Here is a 15,918-nt window from a genome sequence, read left to right on the forward strand (position 1 = left end):
ACCAGGATGGCACTGACACCACTGTCAGTGTCATCGCTCCCACCTGTTTTGGCTCTGCACAGCTTCTGCAGAACAGCCTGCCAGTGAACTGCTCTGCCATTTGCACCCCATAGGAAGTCCCCAGAGAAGCCCACATCCCCCAGAAAGGGACCTGGTCACAAAACAATCCCACTCCATTTGCTTTCTATGATGGTGGTGGCACAAGGCCAAGCATAGGTGCTACCAAAGCTAACAAACAGGCCAAATCTTCCCTCCCTTTGCCAGAGAGCCATTCCAGGCCTGCCAAGCTTTCTCCTGTGGCCACGCAGAAGGAGGTTTGTGTCAGCACCTATCTGCAGGAAGGAGGCAGGCTCTCTGGCTAACAGCACTAAAGCACTCGAGGGCAAGGTGCCAGCCTTGCTGGGCGGCTCCCTCCTCTATTTGCCATTTTTCACTTGGGTGGTATGCTTTGGCTCTATGTCCTCGGTAAACATCATAGTACACCAAAACAAGGAAACAAAAAAATGAAAGGAATGGAGATTACTAACAGATCTTCCTTTGTCTTTCCAAGAACCAGCCTTATCCAGGCCCCCACTGCATTTTAAAGAGCAAGCCAGGAAGTGAAGTTACTTCATTCCCCCTCAATTGTCATTGAAGTGACTGCATTGTCTGATTACTAAATCACACTGCAAGTGTTACTAAGTGTGACTTATTGATGATCTACTTGCAAAGAAAAATGGGGAATGCAGAGGAAGGGTGCCACCTGTCCCAGGCCCAAGGGTTTCCCAACTATACCTTTTATTTCTGCTCCCACTGACAAAGTAGTGCTTTTCAATCAAGGCAACTACAAGGTGAGATTCCTTGCAAACAAACAAACATGCATGCGGCATAAAGATCAGGCAAAAAAAGTAGAAGCCCATGTCTTGGAAAGCCATATCTTACTGACATAGATGAAGAGCCATCATGCACACCATGGCATTCCCCTGAGATATTATGAGGTTTGCCTTGAGCAGTAGAGCAGTAGGACATGGTAGCAAGACATTAAACTAACATTACATCTGAGGATAGCAGAAGCAGCTGTTTTGCAGACAAGCAGATAAAAGTTGGCATCTTCTCTAAGAGCAAGCTTTAGCTCAACCATAACCCTAAAATATCTGCATCCCAGAATGCTTTGGAAAAACAGCTCTAGTGCAGCACTATGGTTTCCATCACAACAACATGACAATCAACACAACCTGTACAAGACGCCCGCTGGAGCTCAGAGCCAACTTGTACCAACTTAAGCCAGGCATGCTATGGTCTTCCTTCTCATCTCCCATCAGGAAGGTAAAACAGATATCCACGATTACGTGTGTTGACCCAAACACATGGGGGGAGGTGCTGATGCAATTAGCTTAGGTAAGAGACACGCAGCTCTTCAGCCTCTCTCCCCACCATGAAATGTATCCTCATCAGGCTCTCTCTCAGACCTCTGGCTTTCAGACATTTCACCTCTTCTCTTAGTATCTGCAGTGTGCTTAGGGCAACCTTGTGTCCACAGTAGTAGTAATTAAAAAAAACAAAACAACAGAGCAGTCATTAGGCTTTACGCACTGCAAGAATAAGTGCAGGAATTTGAAATCAGCAAGTCAGTCACCATTACTGCACAGATATCTGGTTTGACACTTATTAAAATGCACGACTGCATGTGCCTGGTAAGTGCTTCAAAGTTGTTCCTTTGATTTATATAAAGATAAAACTAATATTTTTGTAGGTATACAAGAGAATTAGTTACCGAACTAGTTAAAAACCACTGAACTTCTGAACCTGTTTCCTGTTTTTATTTATAGAATACTCTGTCCTCTGAGGCAGAGGAGGCTCAGGGGAGACTTAATGCTCTCTACAATTGCCTGAAGGGAGGCAGTGGAGAGGTGGGGGTTGGCCTCTTCTCCAAGGTAATAGTAATAGAACAGAGGGAACAGGCCTCAAGTTGTCCTGGGGGAGGTTCAGGTTGGATATTAGGAAACACTTCTTCTGTATAAGAATGGCGATGCTTTGAAACAGGCTGCCCAGGGAGGTGGTGGAGTCACCATACCTGGAGGTGTTCAAGAAATGTGGAGGACATGGCACTGTTGGACATGGTTAATGGGGATTGGTTGATGGTTGGATAAGATGATCTTAGTGAACTTTCCAACCTTCAAGATCCTATGGGTTTCCACAATGCTGGAGACACAGGGCAGCAGTGAGATTGTCTTCCATTTGCTCACCAGCACTGCCATCACCCTGCTTTGTTCCTGTGAGAACCTAGCAGCAAGCAATATGTTCCCACAGCCCTGTCACCATCTGAGAAGAGTAGCGGAAGGGTTATAGTGCTTTTTTTTTTTTTTTTTATTCTTCTGCAAGGTTCCGTTCTCACTGTTGACATCCGGCTCGTGTGCTCTGCCATTTCATACACAGCATGGTGTAACACCTTCACACTAATGAAACCACGAAGCTGTGCTGAGCAAAAACCACAAGTCAGAGCCAGGAACCCCAGCAGCTCCTTGCAGGGTGCCAATGTCTCACTGCAGCACCCACCCTATGACTGTTTAAGCTGCAAGCTATAGGTCTAGCTTTGAGACAGCTGTGACCCTGAGCACCCTGCCTCTCCAGATACCAGCTCAAATTCAAGAGCATTTGAGGGGATTTAAGCAAACTATATAAGCAAGCAATTAGAAACAAACTAAAACAGACACTGTGGAAAAAGTGAGGCGCTCAGCATACAACCCACAGCAAGGCTTTTTATCAGGCAAGCACGGAGTGGCACTTCCGCAGGATCACCAGCACATAGATAACGGGAGCAGCAATGCTAGGCTGTCAGCACTAGGGTGCACCTGCATCCCTGCACCAGTGATGAGCTTCAGCATAGCGGTGAGGAGCATGAGGACCCAACAGCGGGATAGGGCAGGGAAGCAGAGCTGCAATCAGAACATGGCCACAGTGACACAGACGTAACACCCTGCATCTGTCCCACCCACAGCTCACAGCAAGCATGCAGAGAGTACAAACAATGGGGGTGATTCAACAACTAGGAAAAACAAGGAGCAGGCATTGCCCAGGGCTGGAAAGGATAAGAGCAAATACTAGAAAACAAGGCCCCACCCACCACCACCAAAACCATTCTGTCCAGTTCAAATCCCTTCCTGCAGGAGGGGAGCACCACATGGACCAGCCTCACTTACCTGAGTCCCAGGGAGCTGCTCCACTGTGTTCCATGCCACCACTGTGCAAGTCACAGAGATCTCAGCCACAGGAGGGGCTCGCTGCAGCCCTGCTAGGCTGCGGCACTTCAATGCTCCCTGCAATAGATGCTTTCTTGCATAGTACCTATGAACTTTCATAAAATGCACCTTGGCTCCAGGATGGAAACTGGGGACAAACAAGGCAGACTTGGTTAAGGTGTCCTGTGCAAATAGGGGATGGCGCAGCTTCATACTCAGTCCCTCCAGTTCCCTGTGCATGCCCAAGATGCACCAGGCTGCTTAGAAAGGGAACAGCAGAGGACAAGTCTATCCTTGGGACAATGCTGAACATCCGAAGTTTACATAGCATTCACACTAGGATAGAAGTCCATGCTGAAAGCTTTGCCCTGCCTATGATTTCGTCCCTCTCTCCATAACCAGTCCTAGTAGTGAACCATGCAAACATCTCCTCTTTTACACCACTACTTTCGTTTTTTCCCTTGGCAATCTTAACTATTTCTACAGTTTTTGAAGATTCTCAGAAAAAAAACATAAGTTTCAGAAAGCTTGACAAAGCTCCTGAACCTGCTAATAGAAATTCCTGGCATGAGGCAAGAAATACAAAATTATATTGCTCAAAACTATTACATGCCTTTATAGCTACATTTAAGCAAGCTCTTCTGGACCAGAATTAGCAGAATTAGTTATTTGGGTGCAAAGAAATCTGTAGTGGAATTATTTATTTTATCTTCCCCTTTACTAGAGGAGGAATTGAGCCCTAATCTCTACCTGTATTCAGTGGACTGCTCATTAAGAAAGGGATGTCTCCTGATGGCAGCAATTATCCCTGACAACCTTAATGAGCTTGTTACAATTCTCTGTAATTGTTACAAAAAGTTACATGAAAGATTTTGCTTAATACTACCCAGCTCCAGGGGGAATTGCATTTCAAACTAAATGATTGCTCTTTTCATGTTTCTTGTGTATGCATTCCTTTTCTATTTCTTCTGCTGCCCCCTGCCACAGGCAACAGGTGCACTGAAAGCATGTCAGTGGCTAAGACTACTTCCTGTAGCTTAAGACTGAATTCAGGAAGCAAAATTCATATTAATATGGGAACTTTGCAGCAGCTACTCTGGTCACAGAGTTCATTCCAGCAAGATGCATCATGAGTAGCAGCCAAAGACTCTTGGTTCTGAAAAGCACCCAGGGATGATCTGATTTTTCTGACTCTAAATTCAAAGGATGGCTTAGAAGCACTCTCCACCTGAGCAGCCAAGGCAGTTAAGTGCAGCACCTTTCCAATCATCCTTTTCTTACTGAGCTAATTTGAACACGCATTAAAGCACAGCACTGAAGGGATCTTTCAACAAAACCTGTTTGATAGTAACAGTGCATTGAAAAAAACTACTTATGGAAATGTGTTGTTTCTGAGGTAACATTTCAAGAACTGAGATGGCATTTCCAACTAAAACCAGCAGGTCAGAAGATGTGGTCTAATAGCTCAGCAACGTGACATGACTTCCAGAGTTGGAATTCATGTCTGGGCTCCTAGTTTGCCAAGTAGCCTTGCGCAAGGGCTCATCAGCTGCTCTGCCTTCACATAAGAAGAAATGTGAGAACTTCAGTTTGTTGTTGTCAAACAGAATTCTCATCTTCTTTCTGTTTGTGCAGCAGGAAGCTGCTCCTCCTGAACTTCCTCAGCTGCAACCTGCAGCTGCTGCCATTACCTGCAGCCATCGCAGAGACTTTGCTTCATAATCCTCCTCCAAGCAGGTGCTAGGGGCTGCTCTTGGACCCTGCCCTTTGCTCAGATTTAACAAGCCTGCTTGCAGAGGACATGCCACAATCTCCTTGCCGTCTTCACCTGAACAGTGAACACTCCCAAACACACTCTGTAATGCCAGAAGAAAAGGCTGTACTGTGACAGTCACAGTCCTTCCAGCAACTCCACAGTTGCTCTTCCCACTACAAAGGTTCAGCCCCAAAATACAAACAAACAGCGCCGTTCCAATTTGGAGAGTGGTGTGAACTCTGCACTCAAAGCAGTATTTGCTCAATTCAAGTGCTGCCGCTTAGACAAGGGCAAGTGAAGCACACTGAAAACACGATACTGCAACAAAAAGGCTAAAAATCTAAACACAAGGTATCAGGAGCCACTGGCAAGGGAAGCTCCTGCAGGAAATGCCCATTCACCCACAATGCAAAAGCATCATGTCATCCAACTGATGGCTTGCAATTTGAAGCAAGCCACAATTCGGCCATTCGTCTGTTTCCAGAAGTTTATACTGACAACTGTCAGCAGCAAGAGCGGCACCACTTGGAACACGTCTGACCTCATCAGCAAGCAGCTCTCACCGCTGCTGTTCAGCACAGTGCAATTATTTGCTTTATGATTTTGTTCCTACAAATGCCACAAGACACCTAGCTTATACTGCAGAATGGAAACCTCAGAAGAAATGCGCAGTATGGGTTCATGGATGCTTCTAAGAACCTAACATCTATTCTTGAAAAGTTTTGAGATTTAAATTTATAGCCTTCACTTGACAATAGCAGCATCCTGAATGTTTTGCTTTTCAAAATGCACTGAATGCTTATACTTCAGTAAAAAAAAATTTATTTTCAATATAAAAGTGCCAAAATATCCACCAACATTGTAATCTATTCAACAACCAGCTTACTCTAGTAATCAAAATTGCAAGCATCTTTATTCACATTTTTAAATCAAATTCCTTTCACACATTTCCACAGTAACCCGAGTCCCTTGAAAGTGGGAAATTTGGATTTCGGTTGGCTGCTGCTGTAGTCCATATGTCCAAGTTCATGTAGGCACGGAATGGGTTAAACCTCGGATAGTATTCCTGCTTACACATAACAGCTTGGTTCTCAACATGGGTTGAGTGTTGGGTTGTGGCACTGACAGGGCAGCAGCTTTCATAGGCATCACTCTGCGGTGCCCAGATGGAGCCAAAAAGTCCAGACATTGGAGACAAGCTTCGGGTGCTCGAGAGGTAAGGCTGCAGAACAAGATAAAAGCATCATGGGGAGCTGCAAAACAGCCCACTCACCACAGAAAGCATGGAAGTGTACTAAATGGGAGAAAGCAATGTTTATGCAAAGAACTTTGGAAACTCGCAAGCTGAAAATCAAACAAGGTGACATGGCAATATAGTTACCCAAAAGATTACAGCCGCATTAGCATGCTCTCTGCATGGCACCAATATCACTGTAACAAGAATACAGTATTTAGTTCTGGTTGGGTTATTAAGAAATACGAGGGATAAACAGACGACAAAGAGCATCACACGTGATTTGGAGAGTTAAAACTAAAACAGAAGGATGCCTGAAAAAAAGGTTGATGTATGTGTCATTAATGAAAGATCATGCACACCAGAAGCAAAGAGGGATATTCAGTATGGAAAAGAGAATCCAATTGGGAGCTAGAGAGTTTAGGCAGAAAAATTTCGAAAGCTTATGAAGAACTCCTGGAGAGCAAGATGTATTAGTCTGCAAGGAAACCTCTCAGAAAGGTCATGGAAGTCTTGGGACTTTTAAAATTGAATGAAACACTGAAATGTACTGTAGTGAAAAGTTTGCCAGGGAAATGAACTGAATGATCCAATGTATTTTCCAATCTCTACCTTCTGTGTTTCCTGGCATTCTTGAATAGAATATGAAATAAAGCTCCATCTGTTTTAGGAAACAGTCTTCTACCACTTTCGCTACTTTTTAAATTGAGTAGAATTTTCAGTTCTGCAGGTTGAAATATTTATTGCTTTATCTGAATATTTTTATTTCAAAACAAATGTATTACAAATGTAGTAAAAAAAAAAAAAAAAGTAAAATATAAGATTTTGAAATCTGAGCTGAAGAGAATGCAGTTGTAAGTAAAGACTGCCTGGAAATGAGATCAGCCACACATTGCACTGTGGGATGACACAGACATGGCTATTCCATACAGAAAGAGGTCAAAGACAGCATTCAGAGATCTACACAAATCCAGCTTAACTCACTTTGATTTCCCAGCAAAAAAAAAAGTCAAATTCACTGAGAGCAGCTGTCCATTGAGGCCGACCATTTCTAAATCTCTCTGGGTTTTGCTGTCAGCACTCTCTGTATTTTACCCTCATCTGGAAAGGTTGATCTTGATAGGGAAAAAGTCTCAGTAGACTATGCAAGTCCAAAATATTTTTCCATGTGTAAGATGATCTTAATCAATTTGCAGGCAAAAATGATCCATCTTGAGAGTTTTATAGACAAAGCCCAGTAACAACCTTGACCAACAATTGGGAGAAATCCATGCTACCAACACCAGCATCAAACGCACACGTCAGGCTACTTAAAGGAAACGTGAGCAACATGCAAGAGGTAGGTAAGGGCAAGGCAGGTACACACTGGGAAGGCTTTTCAAGTGGCATGAGAAGGCAGTGCCTGGCAGTGGCAATACTCACTGTGGAGCTGACATAACTGGCGGGCTCCCAGGTAGGCGGCATGTTCTGCGGTGCATTCCAGGTGGAGGGGCAGCTCTGGTCAATGAAGGCTGTGTTCTGCATCGCAGCTGTGCCCGGGAAGCCGCTGGAGTAGTTCATATTTTCTGCGGTTTATAAAACAGGGAAGAGAAAATAAGGCTTTTGCCTTATTCAATGTTGAACCTTCTAGGAGTGAGACATGCTGGAACCAAGCTAAGCTTTTGGTGACTTTAGGCAGCTTCCAGGCAATGCAGCAGCAAAGCGTAACAGTCTTTAACAAGACTGCCATTTTGTACTAGGCCCCAGTAACAAACTGCTGTCAGGAGAATGGGATAAAGAGTAGGCAATCTCCTTTCTGGAGAAAGCAGTCTTTATTAGCTGCAGAAAGTGCATGGCAGAGTCTACCCTGGCTTCACCACCAACATGCCTCAGCTTTAAGCACCCAAGAGATTACCCTGCTGCCTGTGATACCGTAGCTTGATCTTCAATTACTGCTTAGGTAATGCTAAAGAATTTTAGGTTCTTGCCAGAATGTGTCCCAAGCCAAGAAACTCTAGCCTGCAAAGGTAACTGGTCACAAGAGGCTTTCTGTTTCACACACTGGAAAGCAAGCCAGAGGAGAAGCAAACAAAATTGTGCAAAAAAGAATTGTGTAATACTGCGATCACAAGCATTTTTCTCTATTCCCTCTCAGACCAAGTCCTTTACACTGGATTTTCAGGCTTAATGATTCTATACAAAGGCCAGCTTTCCCATCTACCACATGCAGACAGTGCTTTTTTCCTATGGAGTACTCAGCTGGAAAGTATAAAGTTCAAACACCCAGATGCTCATAGACAAGCTCAGCCTTTTGTTTTAAAAGTTAGGTTAGAGAAATAACATGCTCAGTGATAACTTTTAAAATTCATCTTACCTTCTGGAATAGCACCATATTCATTCATCTCTAATGGACAATACATGTTGGAAAACTGGCTGTCACAAGTTGCATTCCAGTCAATGAAGCTGTCCCAAGAAAAAGAAAAGCGTGCTGTCAGAAACAATTTGCAGAACTTCTGAAAATTATTTAAACATACTTATTCACCATAAAGCTATCGGGTGTAAAATGCCTGTAACTGATGATGAGGCTCTTCACATTCTGCTTGCCATACAAATTCTGCCAGCATCCACTCTGCCAGCACATAATCATGGCGATCCTCTCACTGAACTCTTTATTCCTCCTGAGAGGATGAACAATTTGGAATGACAGCTACTAGAGTTCTGCAACACCTTGTGGGGTTCAACTTCTTCCTCCAGAAAAAGAAGATAATTAGATTACTTGCCCACAGGCACAGAAGTGGTAGATAGAAAGTAAAATACCATGATTTGATGGAGAAAAAATAAAGGATGCAATGCATTATTTAGCATTTCTATGCAGAGCACTCTATAAGGAGATTCGTACTTCACTCACCACAGATTTCCTAAACTATGCATGCTTAGTGTAGGGATCGTACCTGTTTTCATTCAAACAGTTCAAGTATTTCAAGAAGACTTTCAAGAGTAATTCTTAAACATTTGACTTAGAGAGCAGACTGCCAGCCAGTACTCAAGTCATCAGGGCTGCAGTCTGTAGACAGTTGAGTTTAGTAGCCCAGTTGTGATCACGTCATCATCATTTGGGGATTTGTGTTACCCACTCTTTCACTTTGGATGACAGAATATGACTTGAACTGAAGGCATATACCTGTATATCAGTAGGAACACCAGTGAGTTCGTATGAGCAAAGTTAATGACGTACTAATGAAAAAACCATGAAAGACTAGGGGACTGAAGCAACGGCATGAATTGTAATATCTGCAAGGCAGATGATAGTTAAAGATGAGCTCAAGTGCAGTCCTCTGCACCAGAGAAAACCTTAACAAAACATAATCCATGCTTTTTGCATGAAATGTAACTTGCCTGTTGTGGATTGAGGGTGTTTCCTGGATCATGCATGGCAGATTATTCTCAAGATTGTAGTTTGTCAGGCAGATGGGCTGGGGAGGCCACAAGTCTCCTCCTGGATAAAGACCTAAACAGGGGAAAGGGAACAACATGCAGAACAGGACAGAGGCTTTCACCACTTGTGGATATCATCGCAATGTTTGATTCTCCACAACAAAGACTAAATGGCAGATGAAAAATCTGGAGATATCAACCAACCTACTTAAACATCAATCTTCAAACAAATCTCAAAATTTCTATTCCTTAAAAATATATATATGTAGGAAGAGACGTGAATGAAGAATTTGTAATTCCACAAAACAAAGCAAGAGTTCTCAAGTCACCTATCATAGAATCACAGAACAGCTTGGGTTGGAAAGGCCCTTCCCTCTTCCCCCTGAAAAGATCACTCAGTTCCAACCCCCCTGCCACAGACAAGGCCATCGGCGCCAGATCTGGTACTAAGTCAGGTAGCCTAAGGCCCCATCCATCCTAGTCTTGAACACCTCCAGGGACGGGGCATCCACAAATTCCTTGGGCAACCTGTTCCAGCACCTCACCACTCTCTCTGTGAAGAACTTCCCTGACATCTAATCTAAAACTTCTCTCCTTAAGCTTAAAACCACTCCCCCCCGGTCTTATCAACATTAATTATGATTCTAACCTAACTGCTCAACAACACTTTGTTACCATTTTCTTGTTTGTACCTTGCCAGACATTCATCCTACAGCAAAAGGCACAGGAGCACACTACTCAAAGAGCTATGTATTTTAACTCGTTTTCAAACTCCACCTGACCGCTCTGAACCTTTGGCTGCCAAGAATCCCACTGAACAGGTTAGTATTATTAGTTAATAATTAGTTAATATTATTTCCCTCCCAAGATACAAAGGATGAGAACTCAGCATTTCAAAACTCCGACCCTAACTCATTCACTACTTTCAAAAAGAGCAAGTCCTGACTGGAAATTGGAGAGGAAAAAGTGGTCACATCTCATGCTGAGCTTCATTCTAACATAAGGAACCAGTGTTATCATATCCCAGCCGCATTATTTTCAGACTTAAACCTATGCAAAGCCAGAGAAGAAAAATATCTAAAAATGAGAGCTGAAAGCAAAATGCAAATTCACATGGAGAAGATACAGAAGAATATCAAAGCTGTAAGACTTTGTTTGCTAACTTTAATCTTAACTTGCCTAGAAGTCAAGATCTAACAATGTGTGTATGATCTCTGCATATACAGAGAACATCAGCGACATCACTGACACTGCTTGGCACATACTGCAAAGCTCAAGTTGTTAATTCAGTAACTGACCTTTATTCTTTTCAGGATCTGCAGCTATATCAGTGAAATTGGGACACAAGGTATCAGGATACTGAGGAATGCTATTCAAGTCTCTGCTAAATGAAAAGAAAATGGAATTTCTTCAATCAAGGCACTCTTACGTTATGTATTTCCAAAGTATTTCAAAAGAAAGATATACAGATGAAAAAAACATTCTAGGGAATACAACTCTTGCTATTGCTTTCCCAGGTTTTCCCTGGTTTTCTCATTATTTTGAATTTCCACTGCATCAGCTACTAATTACGCACACAAAACAAAGACATCTTAATAATCTCACTTATATTATCCAAGCATCAAAATCTTGCAAATTAATTTAACATTCTTCCATTAAGATGAATAAGAGCTCCAATGATATTTCGGTGCTCCCAACAACTTTCAGACAAGTTGACTTCTATGTGTATGAAGACACAATAGGCACACATGAAACATCAATTTTGTGTTTGTCGAATGCCATCAAAGAAACAACTTGCGAGTGGAAAGGGAGCATTTTTAAGCACCAGAAACCCAGAGGAAAAGGATTAAATTATTTTTGCTAGTGAAAACAGACAGTCATGAATGAGAAGTGAAATGAGAATTCACAGTGATAAGAACTGTAGATGGTATTTCTACTACAGTGAAGAAGTAGAAAGGAAAGAAGTGGAGGGGGAAATCAATTTCCTAGGAGAGCATTATTCTCATTAAAAGAATGAATAACATCAACTTGAAAGTCTCACTTCCACTTTTTTTTTTTTTTTTTAATCAATTATTACTTTAATATAACTAAGGGCCAATGGAAATGCAGCAAGTTGCTAAGATCTGGAAGAAATCAGTGAGGAAAAATAATTTCCTTCATTCTCAAATTTTGTTTAACATTTCCCCAGCACAATCCTCTTTCTGTCTCAACTGCACAGATCTTTCCACATACTGAGAAAGATTCTTCTTCTAAGTAGAAAGTGCAATGAGATGATAAAAATATAGTAAGCCAAATAAATTAAGACAAGAGGTACAATTCACCAAAATGAGACAAGGTTTCAAGTTGGTGGAGTTTCTTTCATGTCTTACAAGGGCAGATTCAAATTTTTTACCTGGTATTGCAGATGTTATGAGACAGATTTAAAGTGATAGGAGTTTCAGATGGAAAATCGTTTTGTGAAATATTCTCCCCTAAAGAAAAGAATGACTGTGAAAATCAGAGATCCTAAAAAAAGAAGTATGCACAGAATATTTATACACACAGATAGACTCATCAATGGTGTTAACAAAGTTTCATCTCAGACTGGAGTATCACTAACTGCATTAACACACAAAGTGTTTGATTTATTTTTCAATTGGTTATGTATTGGTTAAATGTACTTTGACTTCAGTGATTACCAACACTCTAAATGTTAAGAGAATCCTTGTTACTATCAAATTTATTCTTAATTTGATATGACTTCTAAAGAAGTAATAAAATCTGACAATAAAGTAACGTGCCCACAAATCATTATCCATCATATCACAGGTTCAGACTCATCACACAGCGTCCTTGCTAACATAAGACTGTGACACTTCATGCACGCACAAATGTACATACAAACACAGGCACATTTTTTCATTCTCCAAAATGGGTTCCTTTCAGGTACTGAAGGCTGTTTGTACTTGTGCCACTTCAGCACTTTTAAAACATTTACTTCTATCACTACATCAATTTGGCCAGCAATGGTAGTAACTGAGTCTTGGGCTTTCAACTATTTTAATGGTATTGAAGCATTCAAAAAGATGCAGTAATTAACTACGTTTGCCACTTCTCACACTCTCAAGTGTATCAGGCCTCCTGGCTCCTTCTACTTCAAATACAGTTACCCAATTCCAGCACCCCAAGATCCGTTCTGAACTGCTTGCACACAGTTTTCATTTGTGTTTTCATTTGTTTCATTTCTTAACTCAAACAAGATACTACTTTTATTTTTTTTTTTTAATTAACGTGACATAACATTCAAAAGACAAAAACTCTTTTGACTAGACACTTGACCACTAGTTCTTCCATCTTTCTGTGAAAACAAGATGTGCAGCTCCTTAGCACAGAGCCTGACACTTCCTTTGTAGCCTTCTGGCACTGTCTCTATCTACAAAACTGTGATACCAAGTTATTTAAATCTGCCCTGATGCCTCCGAGAGGTGCCACCCCTTACAAAAAGGCAAGTTACACTCCACACCATGGCAGCTCTACATTCAGCAGGAAGGCTGAAACTCTCCCACTATTTGCAGATGTATATGATGTTGACAGAACTTACGGGATGGAAGAAAATGCCTGGCAGTAATCATGGGCTTTTTATCTCCATCAGAACTGCTGGTACTGCTCCAGCTACCCCAGCTCCCACGACTGGCACGAACACTTCCTGACGAACTTCCACAGTCTGAGCTTGAATCAGAACAAAACTTCTCCAAACACTTCTTTTTGGACCGTTGATAAAACCTTTCTAAAGAAATAATAAAAATAAATAAAATAAAAGTTACCTGAAATATGTATTTACAGTAATTGCCTATATTTCCTGATAGGAAATAGTATCTACTGAAATTCTCATCGAGATGAACATGCCAGCCCCTACTAGGAGAAGCTTATAGCCTAGAAGACAGCTCCAGTGCAACGAAGACAAGTGAGAACACAGCACAGTTAGAGGCACACGCAGCCCTTGCCAAACGAGCAGGAACGATGGCCCTGGCACTGCCAGCTCTGGGAAGGAAGCAGTGCCTGCTCCTCTTGCCAGCCCTGTCATCTGCATGACAGGGTTTGAAGACAAGAGGGACAAGGAGGTCTCAGGAAATGAGCACGGTTCTATTCCCAGGAAAACATTTTATGCTTCTTCCCCAGTTTAAGACAATTCAGACTGCATACCTGTTTCTCCCTGTACGGACAAGCTCCCAGGTTTTTGGTCTGCTTTACAATTTTCCCCATCACTCTGAGGACACCAAGCTCTTATTCCAATATTCGCTCTCAGGTCCAGTCTTTCATATTCACTGCACAGATGCTTCAACTCACTCTGCTCGGGGACCCTAATACAACCACACCCAAAGAAATACATACATCATTATTTTGTCCTTTTAAGGAACACCCAACTCAAACACCCCAACTCAAAAGGCTGCCAAGGCAGAATGTGGGATGAGGAATAGGTTGACGAGTCTTTTTCCTCAGTTTTACCTTAAAACTCTCTGTTAAGGCTTCCCCAAAACACAATATTCCATCACACAGACTCCTACTTCTCAAGGAGAGCAAGACAACTAGAATAATCTGGTTATGAAATCTGAAGTAATTTCAAGGTTTTCCTAGTCAAACTGAAATATCTGGAGCCAATATAGTAATCAGAATACTAAGGCAAAAGGAATAAAACTCAGCTGTCAAGTTTCTACAAGAACGATACAGCTACATCCTTGCCATAGAAATGAGAAAACTGTGAATCAGTTTGAGGAACAGACATCAAATTTCAGTATTTCCATTGTTTCTCCTTCCTATCTGCAAAGCCTTTTACATATGCTGACTTCCCACAATGATATTAGTTTGTTCATAACAAGTTGTAACTTATTACAACTCCTTCAAATTAACAATTTCCTTAAGCCCGCTGCAGGACCACTCTCATTAAAAAGCTCAGGAAGGCTTTGTACAATTGTGACCTTAATTCAAAGGACTGGGAAAGAACGAAGATTTTATCATAGTAAGTTTTAGCAGCCATTTAAAATTTGTATTTTGTTTTTAATAACTTGCAATAGCATAGTAGCATAAATACTAGAAATATGAAAAAAATATTTATTGGAATTATTTACTGATTCTGAGTTGACCTCAGAAATGTATTTAAATGAACCTTGGGACAAAACAAGTAACTTCCCAAGGTAATCACACTGTCTACTTGAACCTAGAGCCCCTTTAACCCACTGTCAACACTTGTCGCTGAAGCTTCACTGATGTTACTTATCAGCTCCTCTGAGGTAGATTACTTTTCAATCATTATGGCAAAAATACAAGTATTTGTCTCTTTTCTTCCTCAAAACTATCAGAGGACAACGTTCCCTACATTACATTATGCAGCAGATGATTCTCCTGATAGTGGAATAATTTGAACAACTTTGTCTTCCCTTTTCACAGAAAAAAATATGTCTGGGTCTTACCCACACAGTACAGTAACAGAACATTAGCCATCCAAATCTACAGGCAGCAAATGTCATGCCATAGCAGAGAGCAAGCACTGCTACGCAGTGCACTGAGTCTCCTCACACGCAGGCTTACGAATGGATAAATATTTATTTTGCTGGCGATATTTCGCACTGTGTATTCTTAGCAAAGAAGCCCCAGGCCAGGACTACTGAGTATTTGTTTGAAGAGAAGGCAATCTGACTAACCTACTATGCAAAACTCAGCAAAACTGAGGAAACATTACTGCAACTCTGGACTTTTTCATGACTCAGTGAGGCAACACATACCTTGTGTGTATGTTAACATTCTTTTTCTTATTTTTCCGAGATGTTCTGTTCCTATTCCAATTCGTATTTGGTACATTTCCTTCCTTTTTCTCTTGAGGTTTCTTCTTCCTAAATGCATCTTCTTGCTGAAGATTTAAAAAAAAAAAAAAAAAAAAAAAAACACAAACAAACAATGAGCTAAGAGAATACCGGCATTATGAAATGAAGTTACCTCAATAAAATGAACTCCATTAGATTTTCAAGACAGTTTTTTTCTAGATAAAACAGCCCAACCCAATTGCATAGTTACTGTATGATTCAGTGCCTTTCCACAGCACTTTCTCTTTCCTACACCATCAGCTTGATCAGTCTTTCCAAGAGCCCGTCCTTCAACAGATGATGAGAGAAAGGTTTCTGAATTCCTAGAGTTAACGTTTCACCCTCACAGCATCTAGCCCTGACTTGCATGGAAATTAAAAATACAGGGAGAAAAAGGAAGGCAGTCAATAAAATACACCATGCGCTAAAAAAAAAAAAAAAAAAAAAAAAAAAAAAAAA

General features: G+C 41.5%; 1 protein-coding gene across 8 annotated transcripts in view; it reads right to left on the reverse strand.

Annotated features, from left to right (window-relative positions):
* Window positions 1–5,779: 5,779 nt before the first annotated feature.
* TMEM131L (transmembrane 131 like) overlaps window positions 5,780–15,918 on the reverse strand; it is a 67,109-nt gene continuing 56,970 nt past the window's right edge. For 5 of the 8 annotated variants that reach the window (XM_042829692.1, XM_042829689.1, XM_042829688.1 and 2 more), the window contains 9 exons: window positions 15,382–15,506; window positions 13,805–13,962; window positions 13,203–13,388; window positions 12,015–12,093; window positions 10,921–11,006; window positions 9,584–9,695; window positions 8,562–8,650; window positions 7,631–7,773; window positions 5,780–6,196 (listed from right to left, as the gene is read on the reverse strand). In XM_042829692.1, the coding sequence (XP_042685626.1) occupies window positions 5,915–6,196; window positions 7,631–7,773; window positions 8,562–8,650; window positions 9,584–9,695; window positions 10,921–11,006; window positions 12,015–12,093; window positions 13,203–13,388; window positions 13,805–13,962; window positions 15,382–15,506 (1,260 nt within the window). In that variant the 3' untranslated portion in view covers window positions 5,780–5,914. Of the gene's footprint in view, window positions 6,197–7,630; window positions 7,774–8,561; window positions 8,651–9,583; window positions 9,696–10,920; window positions 11,007–12,014; window positions 12,094–13,202; window positions 13,389–13,804; window positions 13,963–15,381; window positions 15,507–15,918 lie in introns of those variants that run through there. The other 3 variants (XM_042829696.1, XM_042829691.1, XM_042829693.1) reach the window with 2 other exon arrangements.

The sequence above is a fragment of the Centrocercus urophasianus genome, unplaced genomic scaffold (genome assembly GCF_019232065.1).
Source record: "Centrocercus urophasianus isolate 14NV4802_14NV808 unplaced genomic scaffold, USGS_Curo_1.0 seq_32, whole genome shotgun sequence".
NCBI classification, from domain to species: domain Eukaryota; kingdom Metazoa; phylum Chordata; class Aves; order Galliformes; family Phasianidae; genus Centrocercus; species Centrocercus urophasianus.